Source organism: Balaenoptera borealis, assembly GCF_965194805.1.
Source record: "Balaenoptera borealis genome assembly, chromosome: 7".
NCBI lineage: Eukaryota > Metazoa > Chordata > Mammalia > Artiodactyla > Balaenopteridae > Balaenoptera > Balaenoptera borealis.
This window is the reverse complement of record NC_138864.1, coordinates 75299013-75319435: the sequence shown is the minus strand read 5'-3', so window position 1 is coordinate 75319435 and position 20423 is coordinate 75299013. Positions and strand designations below refer to the sequence as shown.

The 20423-nt window shown below is 36.7% G+C and overlaps 1 protein-coding gene across 1 annotated transcript in view; it reads left to right on the top strand.

Annotated features, from left to right (window-relative positions):
- The window catches only part of PTTG1IP2 (PTTG1IP family member 2), an 85994-nt gene that overhangs the window by 14899 nt on the left and 50672 nt on the right, over window positions 1-20423 (top strand). The window contains exon 4 of the mRNA XM_082400427.1: window positions 1244-3125. Within this exon, the coding sequence (XP_082256553.1) occupies window positions 1244-1400 (157 nt within the window). The 3' untranslated portion in view covers window positions 1401-3125. The remainder of the gene's footprint in view (window positions 1-1243; window positions 3126-20423) is intronic.

Here is a 20423-nt window from a genome sequence, read left to right as displayed (position 1 = left end):
AAGGCAGAGGCACTTTAATAGGCCCATCTGTAAGTAAAATGTGTCTGTATGAAAAGATAAGTGTTGGCCAAATGTTCTGTTTGCTTACTTAAGACCACTTCTTTGTCTAGGACTTTGTATTTTTCTGGCTATGAGACCTTATATCCTTTTCTTATTAACATATAAAGATAAAAGAAAGGGTAAGATGGAAGATAATTCCTTATTCTTACATCTTAGAAAAAATATATACCCAGAAGGAAGAACCAGTAAGGGTACATTACATATGTGGCAAGAGTCTGTGACAAACATGTTGTTTTATATATGTATATATATCCCCCCCCCCCCCAGGATCCTGGTCTCTTATAAGTGTCATCACTTTTTTGCATAGTGCTTATCAGTTAAGTGGCTAATTATTCCCAGAAGAGAATAGGGTCCTGAGCAAATATCCATCACTGAAGTTTCTGCAGTTTAGAAGGAAAACTCAAGCTTCTCTGCAAATATGGGCCAACAACTGCCCTCAGTTCTGGTTTAGCTCTGCTATTCATCTGCTATCTCTTCTTTTTTGATTTCTTCTAGAGATCTCCTAGACCTTGTTAATTCCATGAGCACTGCATTCTGTTAGAGGAATTTGTCTTATTAAGGACTTCTTGTACTTCATAATCCAAAGATGCTGCTTGGGTTCCAGAAACATCCACCTTTCATTAAAAAAATGAATGACTAATGGGGCATCAAAAGATTGATTACTACATCTGATCTAATAGTCTTGTTATTTAGCGATATGATTTTAAGTTAAAGCACTTTTAAAGTTCCAAGTGTTAGAGAACATAAATGTTTAACCGCTCGTGTACTCACTGCCTCCTTTGACTCTCATCTATTTTAGTAAATATTTACTGAGTATTTATTATGCCTTAAGTATAAGTGGTTGTCACTAGGGACATAATTATAACAAGAAAGATAAATCCTTGCCTTTGTGGAGCTTACATCCTACTAAGAGAAGGCACAGAGAAGTAAACAAGCAATTATTAATTCTATTGCTAACTTATTGATATTTTAAATGATATTTCATTTATTTTAATTGTATTACTGTATTCTTAATCAAACACTTTAATTCTCCTGGTGGATAAATAAAAGGAGAACTTAATGTAATAAAGCAATGGTAATAAAAAGTTACATAAATGTAGTCTATCTAATAAGATAATTCCAATTATAACTTTATTCTGAAAATAGGCCTCACTAACTCTAAGTTTACCATCCTTTTGAACAGAACTCAAGTCTATATTGCTGGAAGACCACACACAATTTACATTCCTCGTGGGACTGCTCCTGGCAAGTATTATAATTTGTTTGATGACGTGCCCCAGACTCTTTCAGTAACTCACAGCTCAAGTCTTCCCCTTACTTATCCCGGGCATCAAAATTAAAGTATGAGTAGGAAACACTGTTCTCGTTTCTAAAACACATTCTTATAACCTCAATAGATAGTGTAGGATGGGTAAAAACCATAATATTGATAGAGAAGAGTTTAAAATTTCCAACCTAAATTGGATATTAATACCTTTCCCAGTTACCCCAACTCCCACTCCACAAAAGCAACTCAACAAAAGTTTCACTTTGCTTTAAGGAATCCTTGAAGACTTTTCCCAAATCAATTCATCCTACCTAGTTGACTGACCCTCTCTCCACTCTTTTCAGCTTGATTCTTTAAACCTTCCCGTACTTACAAGGCTCCTGCTTACTCAGAACTCAGATCTTAGCTCCCTTCAGCTCAACATACACAGCTCTGGGCGGGTCCTCACACTCCTCTGCCCAGGCCTAGATCCTGGGACCCCAACTGAAGTCAGAACCACAGCCCCCTTGTTCACCTGGGTAATTGAACCATAAAGTATCGACTGATGAAAGGGTACCGCAAGGTCCTTTATAATTTCCATTAAAAATAACATCAGGGGACATCCATATTGTGCTGCTCTGGGCCTCTGGGACATGATACTAAATCTGAATGAGAAGCAGGGTAAACCTTGTAGGGGCAAGGATGAACTGTCAAGCATGTACATACTCCATTGCTAACTTCTAGATCTTGTTACGTAGAAATTGTTTTGATCGTAACAGGATCACGAACTGTTTCAAAAAGTTATTTGAGGAGAGGAGCTGAAGTACAGGGTGATTGCTGCTTCCTAGGATTGAAATCACACCAGAGGGCTGCAGAGGACGATGCAGCATTTCAACTTGTCTCCCTCCATGTTCAATTCCACAGCAAACTGAACCAGGAGAAATGCTTTGAAAAGAGCACAGGGTTGGATATTTATTCATTTCAGATAGAAACCGTTATCTATTCACAGATTGAGAACAGTTAGTTACACTAGATTTATTGTAGGGAATAAAATGTAATCAAATTCAGAAAGCAGGATTATTTTCCACCCAGGAGAAAAAAATCTCAAGCCCAAGGGATAGCCTATATTAAAAGGTTGAATAAAGGAAACAAGATTCTTCAAAAGGAATTGAGAAGGTGGAAAGTGGAAGCATGGTGTCATAGACTTACAGATTGGGAGTTTACTGATACCCTACTGCATGTGGTAGTCTTATGCGTGTTTATTCGAGACACAGAATAAACAGACTTCTGACTTGTGGAAGAAGAAAATATGGAACCTGAAAAACGTCATACACTATGCACATTTGACACGATGCCTCTCACCCACAGAGTTATTTTCCTGGAGTGATGGTAATATCGCCCCTCTTGGTCCTTGGTCCAAACTTCTCTAGAAAATGAATTCAGAAGATGATTTGAAGGGATTAGGGATTCATTGAGCATCCACAGATTTTCTGTCAGCAGAGACAACTAGTCTTGTGGTCACCAGCAAATGTTTGGCCTTTTCCTCTTTGTTAAGCTCATACCCAAGTTGATAATACCTTAAGTCATTTGAGCCCTAAATATTAAAATAGCAGTAATATTGCAGTATCAGAATAGAAATCGTATGATTATTTCTAAATATTTTATGTTTAGCATTTTAAAAAAATTAGGCAAGTCCTCACTGACTTTTCTTAGAAAGACTTTGAAAAGGTAAACTGTTTCTCTCTTCTCATAGTATATAATGAATAGATAACTGAAAAGCTAGATCATCCAGAGAGAGAAGAAGGAAGTTTCTTCAATGGTAAGCTTTCAAATTATATTGCATGAATTTTCTGTATGACTTCCCTCCCTCCTATTATGTAACTTTTCAGAAATATAATCAGAATCATTAAGAAAGTAAGTGGAAATAAATCTGTAAAATGTAAACTGATATTCCATGCCTGACACATGTAATAGAAGGCAGCAGAAAATGGAGCTATAATAGCTCCTCAGTCAGGCTGCCTTAGTTGAAATCTGGGCTTCATTTACTAAGTATGTCACATTGGACAACTAACTTAACCTGTCTGTGTCTCAGTTTGCTCATTTGTTAATATTCTCCAGTAATAGTGAATAAATCAGTGGGTAGCTCTGAGGGACAAAATGAGATTTTATGGGCAAAATTTTTAGAATTTCCCTGACACTCAGTAAGTTCTTAATAAATGTTAATCGTTACTGCTGGAGTACAGAATCTCAGCCCTTGGAGGCATATGAAAGTCACCCTGCCCAACCCCTCCTCCAGTGCTAGGACCCTCTTGCCCGTATCTCTGGCATGTTTGATGGTGAACAGCTGGAGACTGTCACTTGTATGAAAACAATGACTAATTTGGCTTTGTGTGTGTGTGTGCGCGTATGTATATGAATGTTGTGTGCACGCACAGGTGCTTGACTTTCAACAGGGTAAACACACAGACATACTTTAATTGCCACTTCCTACATCCACCTGCACAGAAAGGAAGACCCTAGCTAGAGGCATGCTCCATAACTGTATGGCTCCTGAAGTTGTCAGTGCCGGTGAATAAGGAAGGAGGGGAAGGAGAATTCAGGTAACTCCCAGAAGCCTGCAGGCCCCCTAGAGGCCAGAATGATCTCCAGGAGAGAAATCAGAGTTTAAAAGATCAGTGACACTAGGATGACCATCTATCATCCTAACTGGGACCATTTTGAGAGTAAAAGGGGGTACTATTAATAATTGTTCTGGGAGAAAAGTTAGAAACCAGGAGTATCTTGCGCAAATGAGAACATGTAGTCACGCTGGTTAACACCCACTGTTGTGAGGGAAATGCGTGCATTTATTTGCTGTTGGAGGGACTGGGTATCTATACAAACTTTTAAAAAGGCAATCTGACAGTGTCTATTAAAACATTTTTTGTTTACTCTTTGACCTGGTAATTCTGTTATTAGAGATTTTCTCCCCTTATGAGTCACCAAAATTATGTGTATTAGTTGAATCAGATGAATTTCTAGATTTGTTCATTTGTGACATACAATTTCATACAGTTCAAACTAATAAAATTGTCAGGAGTTGATTTATGTGTTGTGGGACCTGAAGCTTATGAAATTTTGAGACCCTCATAAAAATTGTTTTTAAATCTTCTTTTTGTTAATTTTACAAAAATGTTTGACTCTGATAACACATATTCCCAGAGACTTAAAAGGCCTAGGGCAAATGAAGGCTCCTAAAGCTTAAGCTGTACCACACACACACATATTGTATTAAATATTTTAAAAATAGGACACACACATCACACATATTCTTGTCTAGACTTGAATAAGAATGGAACTGTCATACATTTGGGGGTATAAGTTAGTACAAGAATTCTAAAAATTAGTTTGCCAATATGAATCAAGAGCATGAACCTTTTTTTACTCTTTAAATCCCAATAATGTCACTTTTAGGAATTTATCCTATGAAAATAATCTGAAATAGTTTCATTTTTAACAGGTAGCTCTATGATCCATTAGGAATTAAGCATGATATATGGTGTGAGATTCAGTTCCAATTTTATCTTTTTCCAAATGGCTATCAAGCACAATTTATTTTAAAAGCCCATCTTTACGCCAGTGATGAGATGGAATTTTTTTCATAAATTAAATGTACTCAAATACACATTTGAGTATATTTTTATTCTATTCACTGCCATTGGTTTGTCTGGCTAATCATTCCCTAACACCATAATTAATTATGGAGGATATATAAATTATTTTAATATCTGGAAGGGATATTAAACTTCTCCCCACCTCACATTACTCTTCTTGTTTCCATTTTTTCTTAATTTTAAGTTCAAGCATAATAAAGATGAGTTGTTTATTCTAACTTGTGCCAATGCTGGAAATTTCAGAAAGTTAAACATTTGTTCTCTGGAAAAGATAGTCATTCTAGAACTTCAGAGGTTCTCCATGTACAGTAATTCATGAATTTACAGTGATTTCCTCTTGATTTGTTGCAACTTGGTTGTCCTCCCCTCCCCGTCCTGCCTTTCTTCCTCTTCCTCTTTCTCTTTTTCTTCTTTCTGTCTTTTCTTTTCCCTTACTTCCTTCATCTCTTCCTTCCAGAGCAGACTTACCAAAGAAGGACTTGATGATATTAGTATTTTTTTAAAAAAATTTATGTCTTCTCATGCTGCCTTGTTGTCCAACTTTTGTACCAGAGCATTTCATTTTGAATAAAATGCTACTGCAGGGGGAAAGTGTTGCAGAAGAGCTTTTACTATACAGTTGACCATATAATAATCATAGAAAGACTTTCAAATGCATAATGGAAAAGTTATAATTTTTAATGCTTTTTGGTTACATATTCTGTTAAAAATAAAACAATGAAACATTTTTTAAAAATAGACCTGATATTCCAGCCCAAAACTGTCTTCTATAAAGCAATATTTTGAAATCTTAGAATAAGACATAAAAATATACTAGGACAAATTATAGAACCTAGTTTTCTATTCTTGTTCATATCTAATCAGCAAATTTAGAGAAAAGGAAGTGAACTCTACTGAGAGTTTTGACCCAGGATTGTGAGGAAACAGGACTGTGAGGAGAGAGGAATAAAGAGCCAGAAAGACTGGTATTCAGGGAAGGCTTTGTTTGAGTGATGAGAATAGAATGAGAGAAAGAGTATTTGAAGGGAGAACTATCTTAAATTGGGAAGTGGGCTCCAAGGCAGAGCTTTGCCTGCAAGAATTTATTGGAGAATGCTCTTAGGAATAACACATATAAGGGAGAGAGAGAGAAGCAGACTTGGGCAGGGGGAATAATTGAATTGTCATATAGTCACAACAGAGCCCTCAGTAAATTTAATGGAGAGTTCTGGAACCTAGATGGCCTCCCTATTTGAGGCAAAGGAGCCCAAACCTCCATATCAACTATCATTAGATGTGGGATGCGCTCCAAAAGGAGACTTAACTTTGAGTGCGGCAGCTCCCTTTGAGGGCAATTATCAAAGAGAGCCTGGCAGCTGGAGGAATGAGTGCCTTCTTCTGGAAAGGGAAGTCCAGGCATCTGCCACAGCAGCTGTCATTCATTTGGGGGAATATTGAGAATAGTGATGCTAGGAAGATAGGATTTGAAATGTTCTCCTACTCGTTAAGTGCACACTCCTCCCTCTCCACTTTAGCATTTTCTTTACAACGGAAGTGAATATTAACATTTCTTTCAATTATATCTTTCCATTGTTGTTGAAATCATCATCATCATCATTATTATTATTATTATTATTATTATTTGATTGACCCTATGCAGAGGTTGGGCCATATGTGACCAGCTTTATTTCTGGGTTAAATAAATTTTGGAAAAGAATTAATTGTGATGGTGACCAAGAAGGGAAAAATATGCAAACAGAAGATGGTAGATTTACTAAGAAAAGAAGGTAATTGAAAAACGGTTGTCTTGGAGAAGTAGAAAAAAGCAGATCTAATGGGACAGAGAGTGGTGAAGTAGAACGTTGTCGCCAGAGAATAAAACTTCTCCTAGAACACTAGGAGATGGAACAGTTTCAGTCAGGAATTGACAAACTTTCTTATAAAGGGCCAGATAGTAAATGTTTTAGGCTTTTGGGGTCTTCTGGTCTACTCAACTTTACTGTCATGTAAAATCAGCCATAGACAGTACATAATCGAATGTATGTGACTGTGTTCCAATAAAATTTTATTTACAAAAACATGAGAGGGCCAGATTTGGTTTGGGAGCCATAGTTTGTGGAACCCTGGTTTAGATGATGAAAAAGACCATTGAATGGCTAACTGGTGTTTGCCTATCTTGTTACACTGACTTGTAACAAATGTGTTTAAAGATTCCAGATAAAATAGCCAAAAGATGATACAAAGGGAAAGCTAGAATAAAGTAACCATTAGGTAACTAATAATCCCATCACTTTTGTCACATGGTTGATCACAGTATCCACAACCTTTCACTAATTTTTTCATCCTTCACATTTATATTCTTACTTCTAAATACTGAGTTTTTTGAGATGGAAGCAACAATTAATCCAGCCAACATATGCCATCCTGATAAATCCAAAGGGGTTTTGACAAATACATCATAAAAAGTAACTAATCTCATAAGAAATGTAGCAATAATCCAAAAGGAATAGATTAGACTTCTGAAATATACATGTGACAGGGGTCTTTCCACTTACTTTGTGTGGAAATTGGTGTGGATTCTTGACAAATCTTTTATCCTCTATCCTTTATTATGCATCTGTCCAATAAAACACCTTTGATACTTTTCCAGAGTTTTGAAATCTACATGACAAATTTTAAACTTCTTTGAAAAGGATGTTCATTGCCTTTTTGGAGTAAGGCAGTATTTTCCACATCCAAGTTGCTGCCTGGCCAAATCCACAAACAGGGATGTTATTAAGGAAAGTCTTCATTGGGCTGTAGGTGAGATGAGATGACCCTAATCATCACGACTGTACAACCAACAGAAATTTACTCCAAAATTTCATTTACTCTTTCAAATTGGGTGCCCAAATAATAAAAAGGGAGAATTAAAGAGACTCCTTTATGTTGCTTGTGTTTTTTGGTAAACATATGCTGTTGAGTTATCTATTGAGCATGCCAGAGCCTAATGAGAAAATTTGTGACTGAAAATCGTGGAGACAGACTTAACCTTCTGTTTCCTCCTGGTAGAGGAGAGCAAACAGTTAAAAGGCTGAGGGTGAGTGGCAGAATGACAATAGCTTTGTTAACCTGACTCTGTAGATTAGATGATCATTGCCCAAAATGCCAGCTTCTGGTTGGCTGTAAGAAAATGCCTTTTTCTCATTTCACTCACCAGTTTCTCCCTCCATTTAAATGGTAATTACACATTTATAATGCATTGCAAGTATGTCCAGTTTTACTCAGAATCCTCTGGGAGCTCTAGAAACTAGTGCTTTCATAATGAGGGATACTCTTTTGGAGTTATTTCTTTGCTTGGGAAGATCTTGGTTCTATTAATTTTTTTCTACTTTCACTTGTCCTTTTTTTTTTGTTTCCCTCAAAACCAATAGGATTTTTACAATCAAATAGTGAGCCCTGGCAAAATTGAATAATGATATTCAAGTCATGTAACTTTAAATAATATCTTTATTTTAAGTATCTTTTAATTACCTTGGTAGTTGCTGCATATTAATTTGGTATTATTGTTTTCCCAAAAAATAAATCAGACTCATTTCCAGTAAAATCACCCCCCCGCCATTTTTCCCTTTTCAAAATTATCTTCTTATATTTTTGAAAAATCTAATGGTTAGGGACTTCCCTGGTGGCGCAGTGGTTAAGAATCCGCCTGCCAATGCAGGGGACACGGGTTTGAGCCCTGGTCCAGGAAGATCCCACATGCTGTGGAGCAACTAAACCCGTGCACCACAACTACCGAGCCTGCGCTCTAGGGCCCGCAAGCCACAACTATTGAGCCTGCGTGCCACAACTACTGAAGCCTGTGCGCCTAGAGCCCATGCTCCGCAGCAAGAGAAGCCACCGCAATGAGAAGCCCGCGCACCACAACAAAGAGTAGCCCCCGCTCACGGCAACTAGAGAAAGCCCGCGCACAGTAATGAAGACCCAATGCAGCCAAAAATAAAATATACATGTAAAAAAATCTATGGTTAACTCTGACCCTGCATTTTTCCTTTTTCCCCTCTTCTCTCTGTGCTTGGTATTTAGTTCAAGATTCATTTTGGTATTCAAATCAGTGCCTACTTGTTTCATTAGGTTTAGTATTTTATCTTGACCTTCCAAAAAACTTGAATGCAATAGAAATACCAGGCAAAACCTAGTGATCTGGTGAAATTAATAATGACAAGTACTAAATATGAACCTCTCAACATATTCCTGACCTAGTACTTATTTAAGCAATCATTTTATATCAATAACTTTTATTTTTCTGATATCAAGATTATTTTATGTAAACCTCCATCAAATTCTTTGGGGAACAAGCATTTTTTGCCAAGTTATTTATAATAGGTAGGATTAATAGTTATACAAAGATAAACGTTGATAAAATATAATGCAGGAATAACTTTTTTTTTAAATAAGTGTATATAGTGATGGTTTCTGTCAAAACGGTGTCTAAATGAAATAGAACCATATAAATGAGACCCTGTGAGTAATTTTTAAAAATTAGTGAAGGTGGGCTTCCCTGGTGGCGCAGTGGTTGAGAATCTGCCTGCCAATGCAGGGGACACGGGTTCGAGCCCTGGTCTGGGAAGATCCCACGTGCCGCGGAGCAACTAGGCCCGTGAGCCACAACTACTGAGCCTGCGTGTCTGAAGCCTGTGCTCTGCAACAAGAGAGGCCACGACAGTGAGAGGTCCGTGCACCGTGATGAAGAGTGGCCCCCGCTTGCCGCAACTAGAGAAAGCCCTCACACAGAAACGAGGACCCAGCACAGCCAAAAATAAATTAATTAATTTAGAAAAAAAAAAGAAATGTACTAGGATCCAAAAGATTAAAAAGAAAAGCTTGAATTAAAAAAAAAAAAATTAGTGAAGGCAATAACATTTTTCTCAAGGGACTCCTCCTAAAATGTGGCAAGTGCTTTTTGGGAGATGGGGGAATTCTGTGGTCAGGTTTATAAGATGCATCTGGAATTTACTCACTGTAAGATCTCAGGTAAATTGCTTAATATCTCTGAGCCTTGATTTCCTCATGCATATAGGAATAATAATAACCACTTTGCAAGGAAGTTGAGGTAAAATGTAGGAAAAGCTCTTGGAATATAATATACAGTCAATAAGTGGTAGCTCCTGGGCAAGGGAAGGAGCCAGGTAAGATACTACAATGAAGTAGGAGTCTAGTCCCTGAACCAGCAAGATCCTAGGTTCTAATCTCTGCCCACCACTTTTGAACTGTTTAATGCTAAGCAAATTATTTATATAATAAGTCGCTCCATATGAAAGGGAAATAACAATACTATAAAAGTTGTGTGAGAAGTAATCTTTATAGTGCTTGGCTATAGTAGGTACTCAATAAATGGTTCTATTATTGCCTGTTATGTCACTGTAGGTCTGTAGGCACTATGGGAACATATAGAGGAACCTTACAGGTTACCTTTAGGCACTTAAAATCTTTCAAGGAAGAGAAGGCCTTGAGATAAGTATGTTTAGGTAGTACAAAATATAGTATAGTAAGTTCCACAACAGGGGTCCATAGGTGCCTAAGTGTTGAGTTAAAGTCTAGATAACTCATATTCATAGGGGTCAAGTAAGACTTCATGGAAGCAATCATGTCAGCTCAGCTGAATTTGAAGAGTGGTCAGAATTATCAACAGACAGAGATTAACGCTGTTAGGGGAGGGAGTTTGGGAGAAAGGAAGCAGAAGGAGCAATGAAAGTCATGAAGGTGAAAAAGCGCAGTTATACATGAGTAAAATAGTAAATAAATTCTACTATTTCTTTAAAGTATAAGGAACAGGGAAGGTGCAGGATTAATGGCTGATACTTACTGGGCACTCATGTGCCTGGCACTGTTCTAAGGGCTTTAATTCATTGAATCCTCACAACAGTCCCATGAGAAAAGTCTTAGTACTTCATAGATAAGGGAATAGAGCCCTTATAGTGCCTATATGTGAAATAGAAAATGATGTCCTTTCTTCTGAGCCTGTAGCAGCCCTGTGCTGAGACACAGCTTGGTGAGTGGTGCATGGGCTACACTTCTACCCCTGCTCACCCCTCACCCTCAGCCAGATGCTTCACTCAGGACCCCTCAGCCTACACTAATGCGTGCAGCAGTCCTGCTTAGTGTCTTAAAGCTGGGCAATCTGGGTCCAGGGTCTGAGCTTTGAATCATGATGCTATGTGATGAGAGAGGTACCTGGTCCTTATTTGTGGGTAATCTTGAAATCCCCACTTAGGAATTTGAGCTTTATTTTAAAAGTAAAAGGAGACATTGACTTTATTTTGAAGAAACGTAGAGGCACTTCTTAGCAAAGGTGAGGAATAACAATCATTTATTTGTAAGGAAATATATCTCGATGATATTATTGGGGTGGGGACAGGGAAATGGGATGGGTGGATGATTTAGAGAGGGGAGATTCAGGCAGGAAGACCAAGTTAGGAGAGTGCCAGTCATTCGAGTGGGCACAGGTGAAAGCCCAAATGCGAATGGTGGCATGAAATTGGGAGGAGACTTGAATGACATTTTAGATTAGAATTCACAGACCCTCTTGATCATTTAGAAGTAGAGTGTCAAAAGGAGGAGCTGAAGGAGATTTCAAGGCTTCCAACTTGGGTAATTGGAAGACAATGATGCTGTTAAGGTAACGAAGGAAAACAGGAGGAAGGGCAAGGACATTTTGGTGAGAAGGATAAAGTTTTCATGTTGAATTTGTGGTAATGGCAAGACATGCATGTAGAAACTCCAACCAAGAGTTAGGACTGTGGGTGTGGAGCTGGGGAAATTTGAGCTGAAGAACTAAATGAAGAAAGAGTCTACATGAATCCATGGGTGTGGGTGAGAGCAATTGTGGAGTGTGTCAAGAGAACAGAAGGACAAGAAAGGATCCTTCAGGATAGCCTTAATCTAGAGTGTGGAAAGAAGTTATGGTGTCACCCAAGAAGATGGAGCAGTGATCCAAAGTAATCAAGTCAGAATAGAGCAGAGCTAATATATAGGACAAGGGTGTTCAGGAACACCAAATGTGTGGCACAGGCAAAGTTGCTCATACACATAATCTATTTTGTAAACTGCAGCAATGCCTTTAAACAATTAGGATGTTTCAGGATACTAAGGAGCACTTTGGCGCATATTAGGTACTGTGGTAGCTGAAAATAGATTGTAGCTTTCTACAGTGCATTTTCTGTCCTATGAGGAGTGTCATGTGTAATAAATGATTTATCTTACAGGACAGAGGTTGCCTGGAGCATCATGTAGAGAAGGAATCTGAGTAATGCCCAGGCTCAGTGGGAAAGAACATTAGAATCTATTAGCAATATTGACCCTCTGTGGTAGGAGTGGGGAATACTGTGTCAAAGTTGGTCTTTTCTGGATTAGATGCTTCCTAAGGTATTGTTAAAGCTCTAAGTTTCTGTGATCATCAGAGCCTAGTTTATCATACACATCAACCTTTTTAAAAAAGGCAAATGACTCCTCATGATTTTGTAGCACAATTTTCCAATGAGGCTTGCAAAATGAGACTGAATGTCAGGTACTCTAGAGTGAATGAATGAAGAAAAATTATGTGCATTCAATAGGGTAAATAAGGGAGAGTCACCACACACCTTCAACTCAGCTGATTCCTAATAAAAGGGTTAGGGATGTGTGTGTGTGTGTGTATTCAGTTGTTTGGGACTTCAGATAAATGTTCTAATGGGAGTATGGTGGTAATATGTGAAAGAATTGAAAGTAATTGCTTTTTACAGAAAGAGGAAAAAAGTTATTTAAATTTCTCCAGTCAAGAACTTTGATTATAGAAAGCCACAGGCGGGGAACTTAAAAATCCAATGCTGAGCTGGATTCTTTACTGAGGAGAATTCATAGTAACCACATTAATAAAGTTTTAGATGAGACTCTTCACTGTTGTATGTAAATAACTATTGCAGAGAAGCTTTTATTTTATAAGTATTTATTATCATAGAAATTTACTGTTCTTAGTCTGGAAAAAGTTGTCCTGAAACACTTTTGGAAAATGCCATTGTAATTTAAATACCTATTGGAATTAATTTTAGAAACAATTTTGCTTTGCAGAATCCTAGAGCTGTAGCCCTTTGTATGTCTTCTAACATATCTACTGTATTATATGAATGTACACAAATCATTTCATCTCTGTGTCGGAATAGAACTCCTTGAGGGCAAGGGCAGTATTGCATCGCTATACCATTGGCATCGCTGTGTGTAGCGCCTCTCCCTAGTCTCCTCTGACTTTTCCTACTGTCCACTGACATTTTCAAGAGTCAGCTTTCATAACCCCTCTGATGAAGGTGTGGGACGTGGTATCTGCCATCAAAAAACTTAAAATCCGGTTGCTGAGAGAATAGTCTCCAGAAATAGATAATGAACAAGGGAGGTAATCAGTAACTTAGAGAATAGGTCCACAGTAATTGCTATTTCAAAACCTTGATTTCATTTTCATTCCTGCTTCAGCCACAGATAAATTCTCAATGAGGTAGGCAAGGACTTTCAAGAGATGTGACAACATATAGTAACTCTATGATTACTATTTCCTGTGCACACTTACTGTCTCTTTCCCTGTATTTTTGTTCTCACTGTTATTTATTTATTTATTTTTCTGATGAGGGGCTCTTGTACCAATTCCCGATATTCATTTGTCAAAACGCTAACTTTTTTTTTTTTTTCGAATCTCGTCTTCAATGCCACCTTCAAACACATTTTCCTGGTCTCCCTTAAGCAACTGTTATCTCTTCCTTTTTTCAGATCACTTTCCTTTCCGCTCTCTCTTTGTACTTATCTTAAGGTGGAAATTGTGTTTTATTGGATAGAGTATAGAATCTCAGCTCTATCATCGTTTGTGATATCTGGAGCACATATTAACCTCTCTCTGTCTCAGCTTCCTCGTCTTTAAAATAGGGATAAAAATAATTGCTTGTTTACATAGCTGTGGTGATACGATGAGATAACATATGTAAAGTACTTATAACAGTGCCTAACACATAATGAATACTCAGTAAATAATGACTGTTATGGCAACAGCTTACAGTTCCTGGCATATAGTAGGGTGTATGTTTTGATTTGAATAATAATGATAAAATTGAGTAAATGATGAGTTCATTTTGCTCTGATTCCAATAAGAGCAAAGGGAGTTAGAAAGAGATCAGGGTAGGGTGGATTTGATTGAATAAGCATTTATTGCATTTTGCTTTGTGCCAGGCACTGGGGATACAATGTGAACAAGACAGACAACATCAGGGAAAAGGGGGGATGTTGGTCAAAGGGTACAAACTTCCAGTTAAAAGAGAGTAAGTTCTGAGGATCTCATGTACAGCATGGTGATTATAGCTAGTAAGACCATATTATATACTGGAAAGTTACTAAGAGAGTAGATCTGCAATGTTCTTACCCCACGCCAAAAAAAAAAATGGTAATTATGTGAGGTGATGGACGTATTAGCTAATGCTATGGTAATCATCATTTTGCAATATGTAAGTGTATCAAATCAACACATTGTATACCTTAAACTTACACTATGTTATATGTCAATTATATCTCAATAATGGGAAAAAAAGACACTGATCCCAGTATAAATACAAAAGAAGTGAGGAGCAAAGGAAAATAATTTAAAAATTGTGACACTGCTGGAAAGAAACAAAAGGACTGAAATTGGGGGAAAGGAAGGTGGGGAACGTACTTGAGATAAATAACAAAGGCATCGAGGGAGTGGAGTTTAAGCAAAGACCCAGATATGATGAGGAGTCAGCCAGGAGCAGAGTGGGGCGAAGGAAATACCAGGTGGAGGCTCCAAGGCGAGCCAGAGCTTGCGGTGTTGGAGAAACTGAAGTTCAATGTGGCTGGAGTGAGCAAGGGTTGAGCTGGATACATAGGCAGGGGTCAGACTATGTAGGGATTTAGAGGCCACTAAAAGCAGTGTGGGTCGCATTAGACTTGACTGAGAGGGTTGGATTTTCAGCTGGGTTTAAGACTGTAAAATGTAGAGAAATATTTGGGAGTAGGCATCTGAGGTGGAAGAACAAAGCCATGGGGTTGTGAGGAAGAATGATGTCAGAGGAGACAAGAAGTAGTCTGTGAAGTGGAGGAGTTGCACTGGGGCATATGAGAAACTATTCTCTTTTGGAGGCTATCATTCTACAGAACAGCTGCTGCCTTACAGTAATGGATTTTGACAGATTTTTCTCACAGCAGACGAAAAGTTAAGCTGATGTGGTGACCTTTTGGAATAGATGGTTTCTTTTCTGCCAGTTTGAACCTTTTCTGGGAATATTTGTGCTGAGTGAGCTCTTTAACCTTAGTGCAGGGTGGGTAAATGCTATCCTTCACGAGCATTCAAGTCTTTTCCTTTCATGTCAGCAGAAGGAAATAAATCATTTATGTTGGTTCGAGTAATTGTAGCAGCTTTTCATTTCCAATTTACCCCAGTGTGTGTGACTAATTTGAGTTGATAATCACTGTTACCCACGCACAGCTTTTCAAGGGAAGGACCATGAGTCGGAGAACATTACGTTTCTATAAAGATTGGTGTAATGGCCTTGAACTTAAGCTTTCTAGTCTAAACGTGAAACCTGAGAGTTAATGCTGTATTACATTTCCAGTAATGACTGTGTCCTTTTTCTTTCAGATTTCCTTCAGGATTTTAATCATCCTTACAGCCTCTTTGAGAATGACTGAACTTCCAAATTCCCTTAAGTTAAAATTTTAAATTCTATTGAACATTTTTGTAGAGTATTTCATTACTTTTACATTATGACTTGTGCAGTAATTTTTGTTTATAAGGGTTAAAAAGCTCTCGAAACAAGATTTTATGGTTAGTTTAAAAGATTTTTGTTAAACTTTTGAATAATCTCCTTCCTAGCTAGCTTTACAATCTTAATATTCTTCCCTTTGAACATAAAGCGGTATAAAAATAGAATGTGCAAGCACCTGACATATAAATTTATATATGGCAGAAGGATTAGAGGCTACATCCCATGATTATGTCTGACGTTGCTGTTTTCTCATCAGTATGACCAGACGATAAATAAATACTCTAATCTTATTTACATTTATTATTACAAAAATGCTCCACTATTCAGAATCTTCCATACAATAGTAAATTTTAGGTAATGATCGATATTATTAGAATCTGTGTTGATGAATATATATCAATGATAATATATTTTTAATGCTATAGATAGTTTCAAATAAAAGAGGTAATGACTCTTAACAATGTAAGAAAAATACTAGAGGGTTTTTTAATACAGTAAAATTATGCCAGGCTTGTTTCAATACCAAATAATTTCTTCATTAAAATTCAGTAATGTTCCGATATATTCATTAATAAGTATGTTTCACCAATTTTCTTTTTTAACCTCTCCCTGTTGGGCAAAATTCAGAAAAAGAAGGCATAAACTTATATTTGATATTTTTGTTACTTTTAGTACTTTGATATAAAACTAATATGGCTTCAGTTAAACTGGGGGTGGGAGATGTGATACCAAAAATTGTGAAGAAAATAATCGATTATCACAATGGGGGGAATAAAACTTGATTCTATATATATTTAGAAGTGTTCTCCCACGCTTGACCTAGAGGGGTGGGATAGGGAGGGTGGGAGGGAGACGCAAGAGGTAGGGGATATGGGGATATACACGTACATATAGCTGATTCACTTTGTTGTACAGCAGAAACTAACACAACATTGGAAAGCGATTATACTCCAATAAAGATGTAAAAAGAAAAAAAATTGCCAAGAAAGACACATGGAAAAGAAGCAAAAAAGAAGTGTTCTCTCATGCTATCAAGGCTGGAATAACTTGAGCTAGGAAAAACCAAATTTAAGTTGAGGTGGCTGTAACTCCAGCAAGACAGACCTTATACTTGATCAAAGATTGATTTCTATGCTAGGCAGAAAATTTGACTTTGATTAGAGAACTGAAACAGCAATGCAGAAATAAGTAATCACTTTTGTTCCACCAAAATCTGAGAACTTCCTGTCTTTTTTCCCATGAAGTAATAAGCCTAAGCTTGCTCCTGTCTGTCTGTCTCTTTCTTTGCACTTCAGCTTGTTTCCTGGTGTTTGTCCTCACTCTATTCCCTTCAACCCAGCTTTACTGAGGTATAATTGACAAATAACGTTACATATATAGGGAATTCCCTGGCGGTCCAGTGGTTAGGACTCTGCGCTGTCACTGCCGAGGGCCCAGGTTCAATCCCTTTTTGGGGAACTAAGATCCCGCAAGCTGGGTGGGGTGGCCAAAAAAAAAAAAAAATCATATAAAAGAGTACAGCATGATGATTGATATGCATATATATTGTGAAATGATTACCATAATCAAGTTAATTCATACATCCATCACCTCACATAGTGACGTGTGTGTGTGCACGTGTGTGTGTGTGTGTGTGTGTGTGTGTGTGTGATGGGAATGCTTAAGACTACTCTTTTAGCAAATTTCAAGTTAAAATACAGTATTATTAAATAGTCACCATACTGTACATTATATCCACAGAATTTATTCATCTTATGACTGAAGGGTTGTACCCTTTGATGAGGATCTCCCCCCACCCCTAGCCTCTGGTAACCACCATTCTACTCTCTGTTTCTATGAGTTTGACTTTTTTTTTTTTAAGATTCCACATATAAGTGAGATAATACAAGACAGTATTTGTCTTTGTCTGGCTTATTTTATGTAGCATAATATCTTCCAGGTTCATCCATGTTATCACAAATGGCAGGATTTCCTTCTTTCTCAGGACTGAATAATATTCCATTGTTATATGTACATATGTAACATATACATATCACATAACATATAACATATGTTGAGTATTTATAAAATCACACTTGCCAGATTTAAATATATCTTTTTCATTAGAGGGATTCATATCTCAATAGCATGCTAAGTTTCAGAATGTTAAAAATATATTCATTTTTTGTTAATACATATGGGCATCTTCAAAATCTCATTAATTCATATTTTGGGGGAAGTTTCTTTTTCTTCTCCTTTCACAAAGATAAATTCCAATTTGCTTCTTTGTTCAAAACAATTCAGTATAGACTGTGTTATCTTCTATATGTCATGTCACTGCTACTAAATTGTGAAAAACAAATCATGTTTTAATTACGTAACCTGAGTATGGCTTTTGATTTTCAATCATCCAAAAGAGGGCTTCTATAAATAAATACTAAAGGAAATAATAAAATATTAAGCCATATTTAATTTATTTTATTTTAATTTTAATAGAATGTTTCAATTAATTTCTTCATTACTGGTCCTAATTAATTCATTTTAGAACTTGCCATAATTCTGTATTTACAAAAATTATTTACTGACTATTTTTTAAAGTTTTTTCTCAATCACTTATTTTATGTAGTCAGATTGAATAATTCTCAATATATCATAATTCCAAAATGAACAATACTATATTTATAGGATTAATGATTTTGGAGTTGTTTGGTGTTAAGTGAAATTATGAATAACCTTGTTCTCTGTGCTCTGTTTGACATTTTCCTTTCATCACCTATCAGGGAATCTAAAAAAGTAAAGTGCAACTCAGCTGGCTGTCTATGAAGAATAATAATTTGAAATGAGAGTAAGTTGATAGTGTAGTAATGGTCTGGTGATAGCTTTCCCAGGAGACATCTTATGCAAAAATGATGGAAGTCTGCCCATCACTGCACACAGAATGCTGACATTCTTGACTTTAATAGGAAAGCATTTATCTTTTGCACCTGCTCCAGTTTATGAATAGCTGTCATGTACTCCAGCAAAAGAGAGGAGAGCTGTCACTGTGATTTAAGAAATATACATTGGTGTAAGAAAAAGCAAAATGTTTTGAGCACTTAGAATTTATTTTTCTTGCTCTATTATGCCTGGTTTCTACAGTGAATTATTTAAGTTATACTTAATAGTATTAGAATTTTCCTACTGAGTCCATCAGTATGACTTCATCATTATAGAAAGCACTTTGAATTATTAAAGAGACCCTGCGTGTGTGCTTCAGGAATAAAAGGTTGTGCATTTATGATTACTGGATTTTCAGTAGTGTGTAACAAAATGAAACACCTAGATAAAGTGTAAATGCAGTCTTTACAAGCATATCAGTAAGACAAAGTTTGAGGTTTATAAAGTTAAAACTTATTCCTAAAAATTCACTAATTCAAATAAAACAAGTAAAGTAATGGAGTTAAATGCATATTGAAATTGATTTTTGGAAAAACAGAAGGTTTTCTTAAAGGTTTTTAGATTCCTGACAAGTTGACAATGGAACCAGAGCCTTTAAATGTGTTAAAATATTGAAATGTTACTGCTTTTCCACACATTTTTATTTCTAAATATTACTGTTTTACTGGGTGAAATTATGAAAGAAGCCTGTCAGATCTTTTTTACATTTATGTTTTCCCAGCAGGTGTTTCCTCCCATGGCATTTTACATGCTGATTTTTCTTCTCTTGCTGTCTTTCAATTTTAACTTTTCTTCTAAAAATACACGAGATTTCAAGATTATGTACACACACACACGTAGTTTGTGTGTATACATATATAAAGTATAGCTATAATTTAATCTGACTCATCTTTTAACAAACACTAGACCAAAATTAATTTTCTCCCTTGAGAATATTCACCATTTGAAGTTATTCACTTATTTCACTCCTGCTGATATTACTTAAAATGTCTTTGGACCTATTCCTTTGAAATGTCTTTAAAAACCTGCAGAACATATAAAATACATCTTCATTTTTTATGGATGGTTGAGAGATGGCAGACAGGCATTCAGAGCCATATGTGATGAGAACAGGTAACTGATTGTTTCAGATAATCTATTTTTGGTCCAAGTCAGGGTTATGCTATAAAGAACTTGTTGTGTGTTTGGGAGAGGAAAAATGAAAAGGCAGGGAGGAAAAGGAGGGGCCCAAATTGATTATGATAGGATAGCAATTTGAAAAGAAAAATTCAAAAAGATTTTAGCAGTTGTTGAAAAAAGCTTTGAATTTTCCATGGTGACTGTTTTGAAAGAATGCAAACATTTGGAAGTACTGGCAGCCCCTTAAGCACTTAGGTTTTATATGATTTTCATTTGTACTTCTGAGCTCATATCCATATTGGGATTTAAAGTAAACAGCATATAAATCAAAACTGAATCTGATTAATTCTTCCTAAGGCTCTTTCACTCACCTGGCATCAGTCTGGACAAAAGCCTTATTGTCCACCTTGTACCATCCTGTTTGGTTCTTACTGGGAAGGCAGCTTTGTGGTTTTTTAAAAAATTATTTATTTATTTTTTTAGGCCGCACTGCTCAGCTTACGGGACCTTAGTTCCCCAACCAGGGATCAAACCCCGGGCCCATGACAGTGAAAGCCCGAGTCCTAACCACTGGACCACTAGGGAATTCCCACATCTTAGCTTTGTTGAGTTTCTGAAAACTCCTGAGTTGTATAGATCATGCTGAATCAAGATGGCTCCAGGAAATGTCAGCTT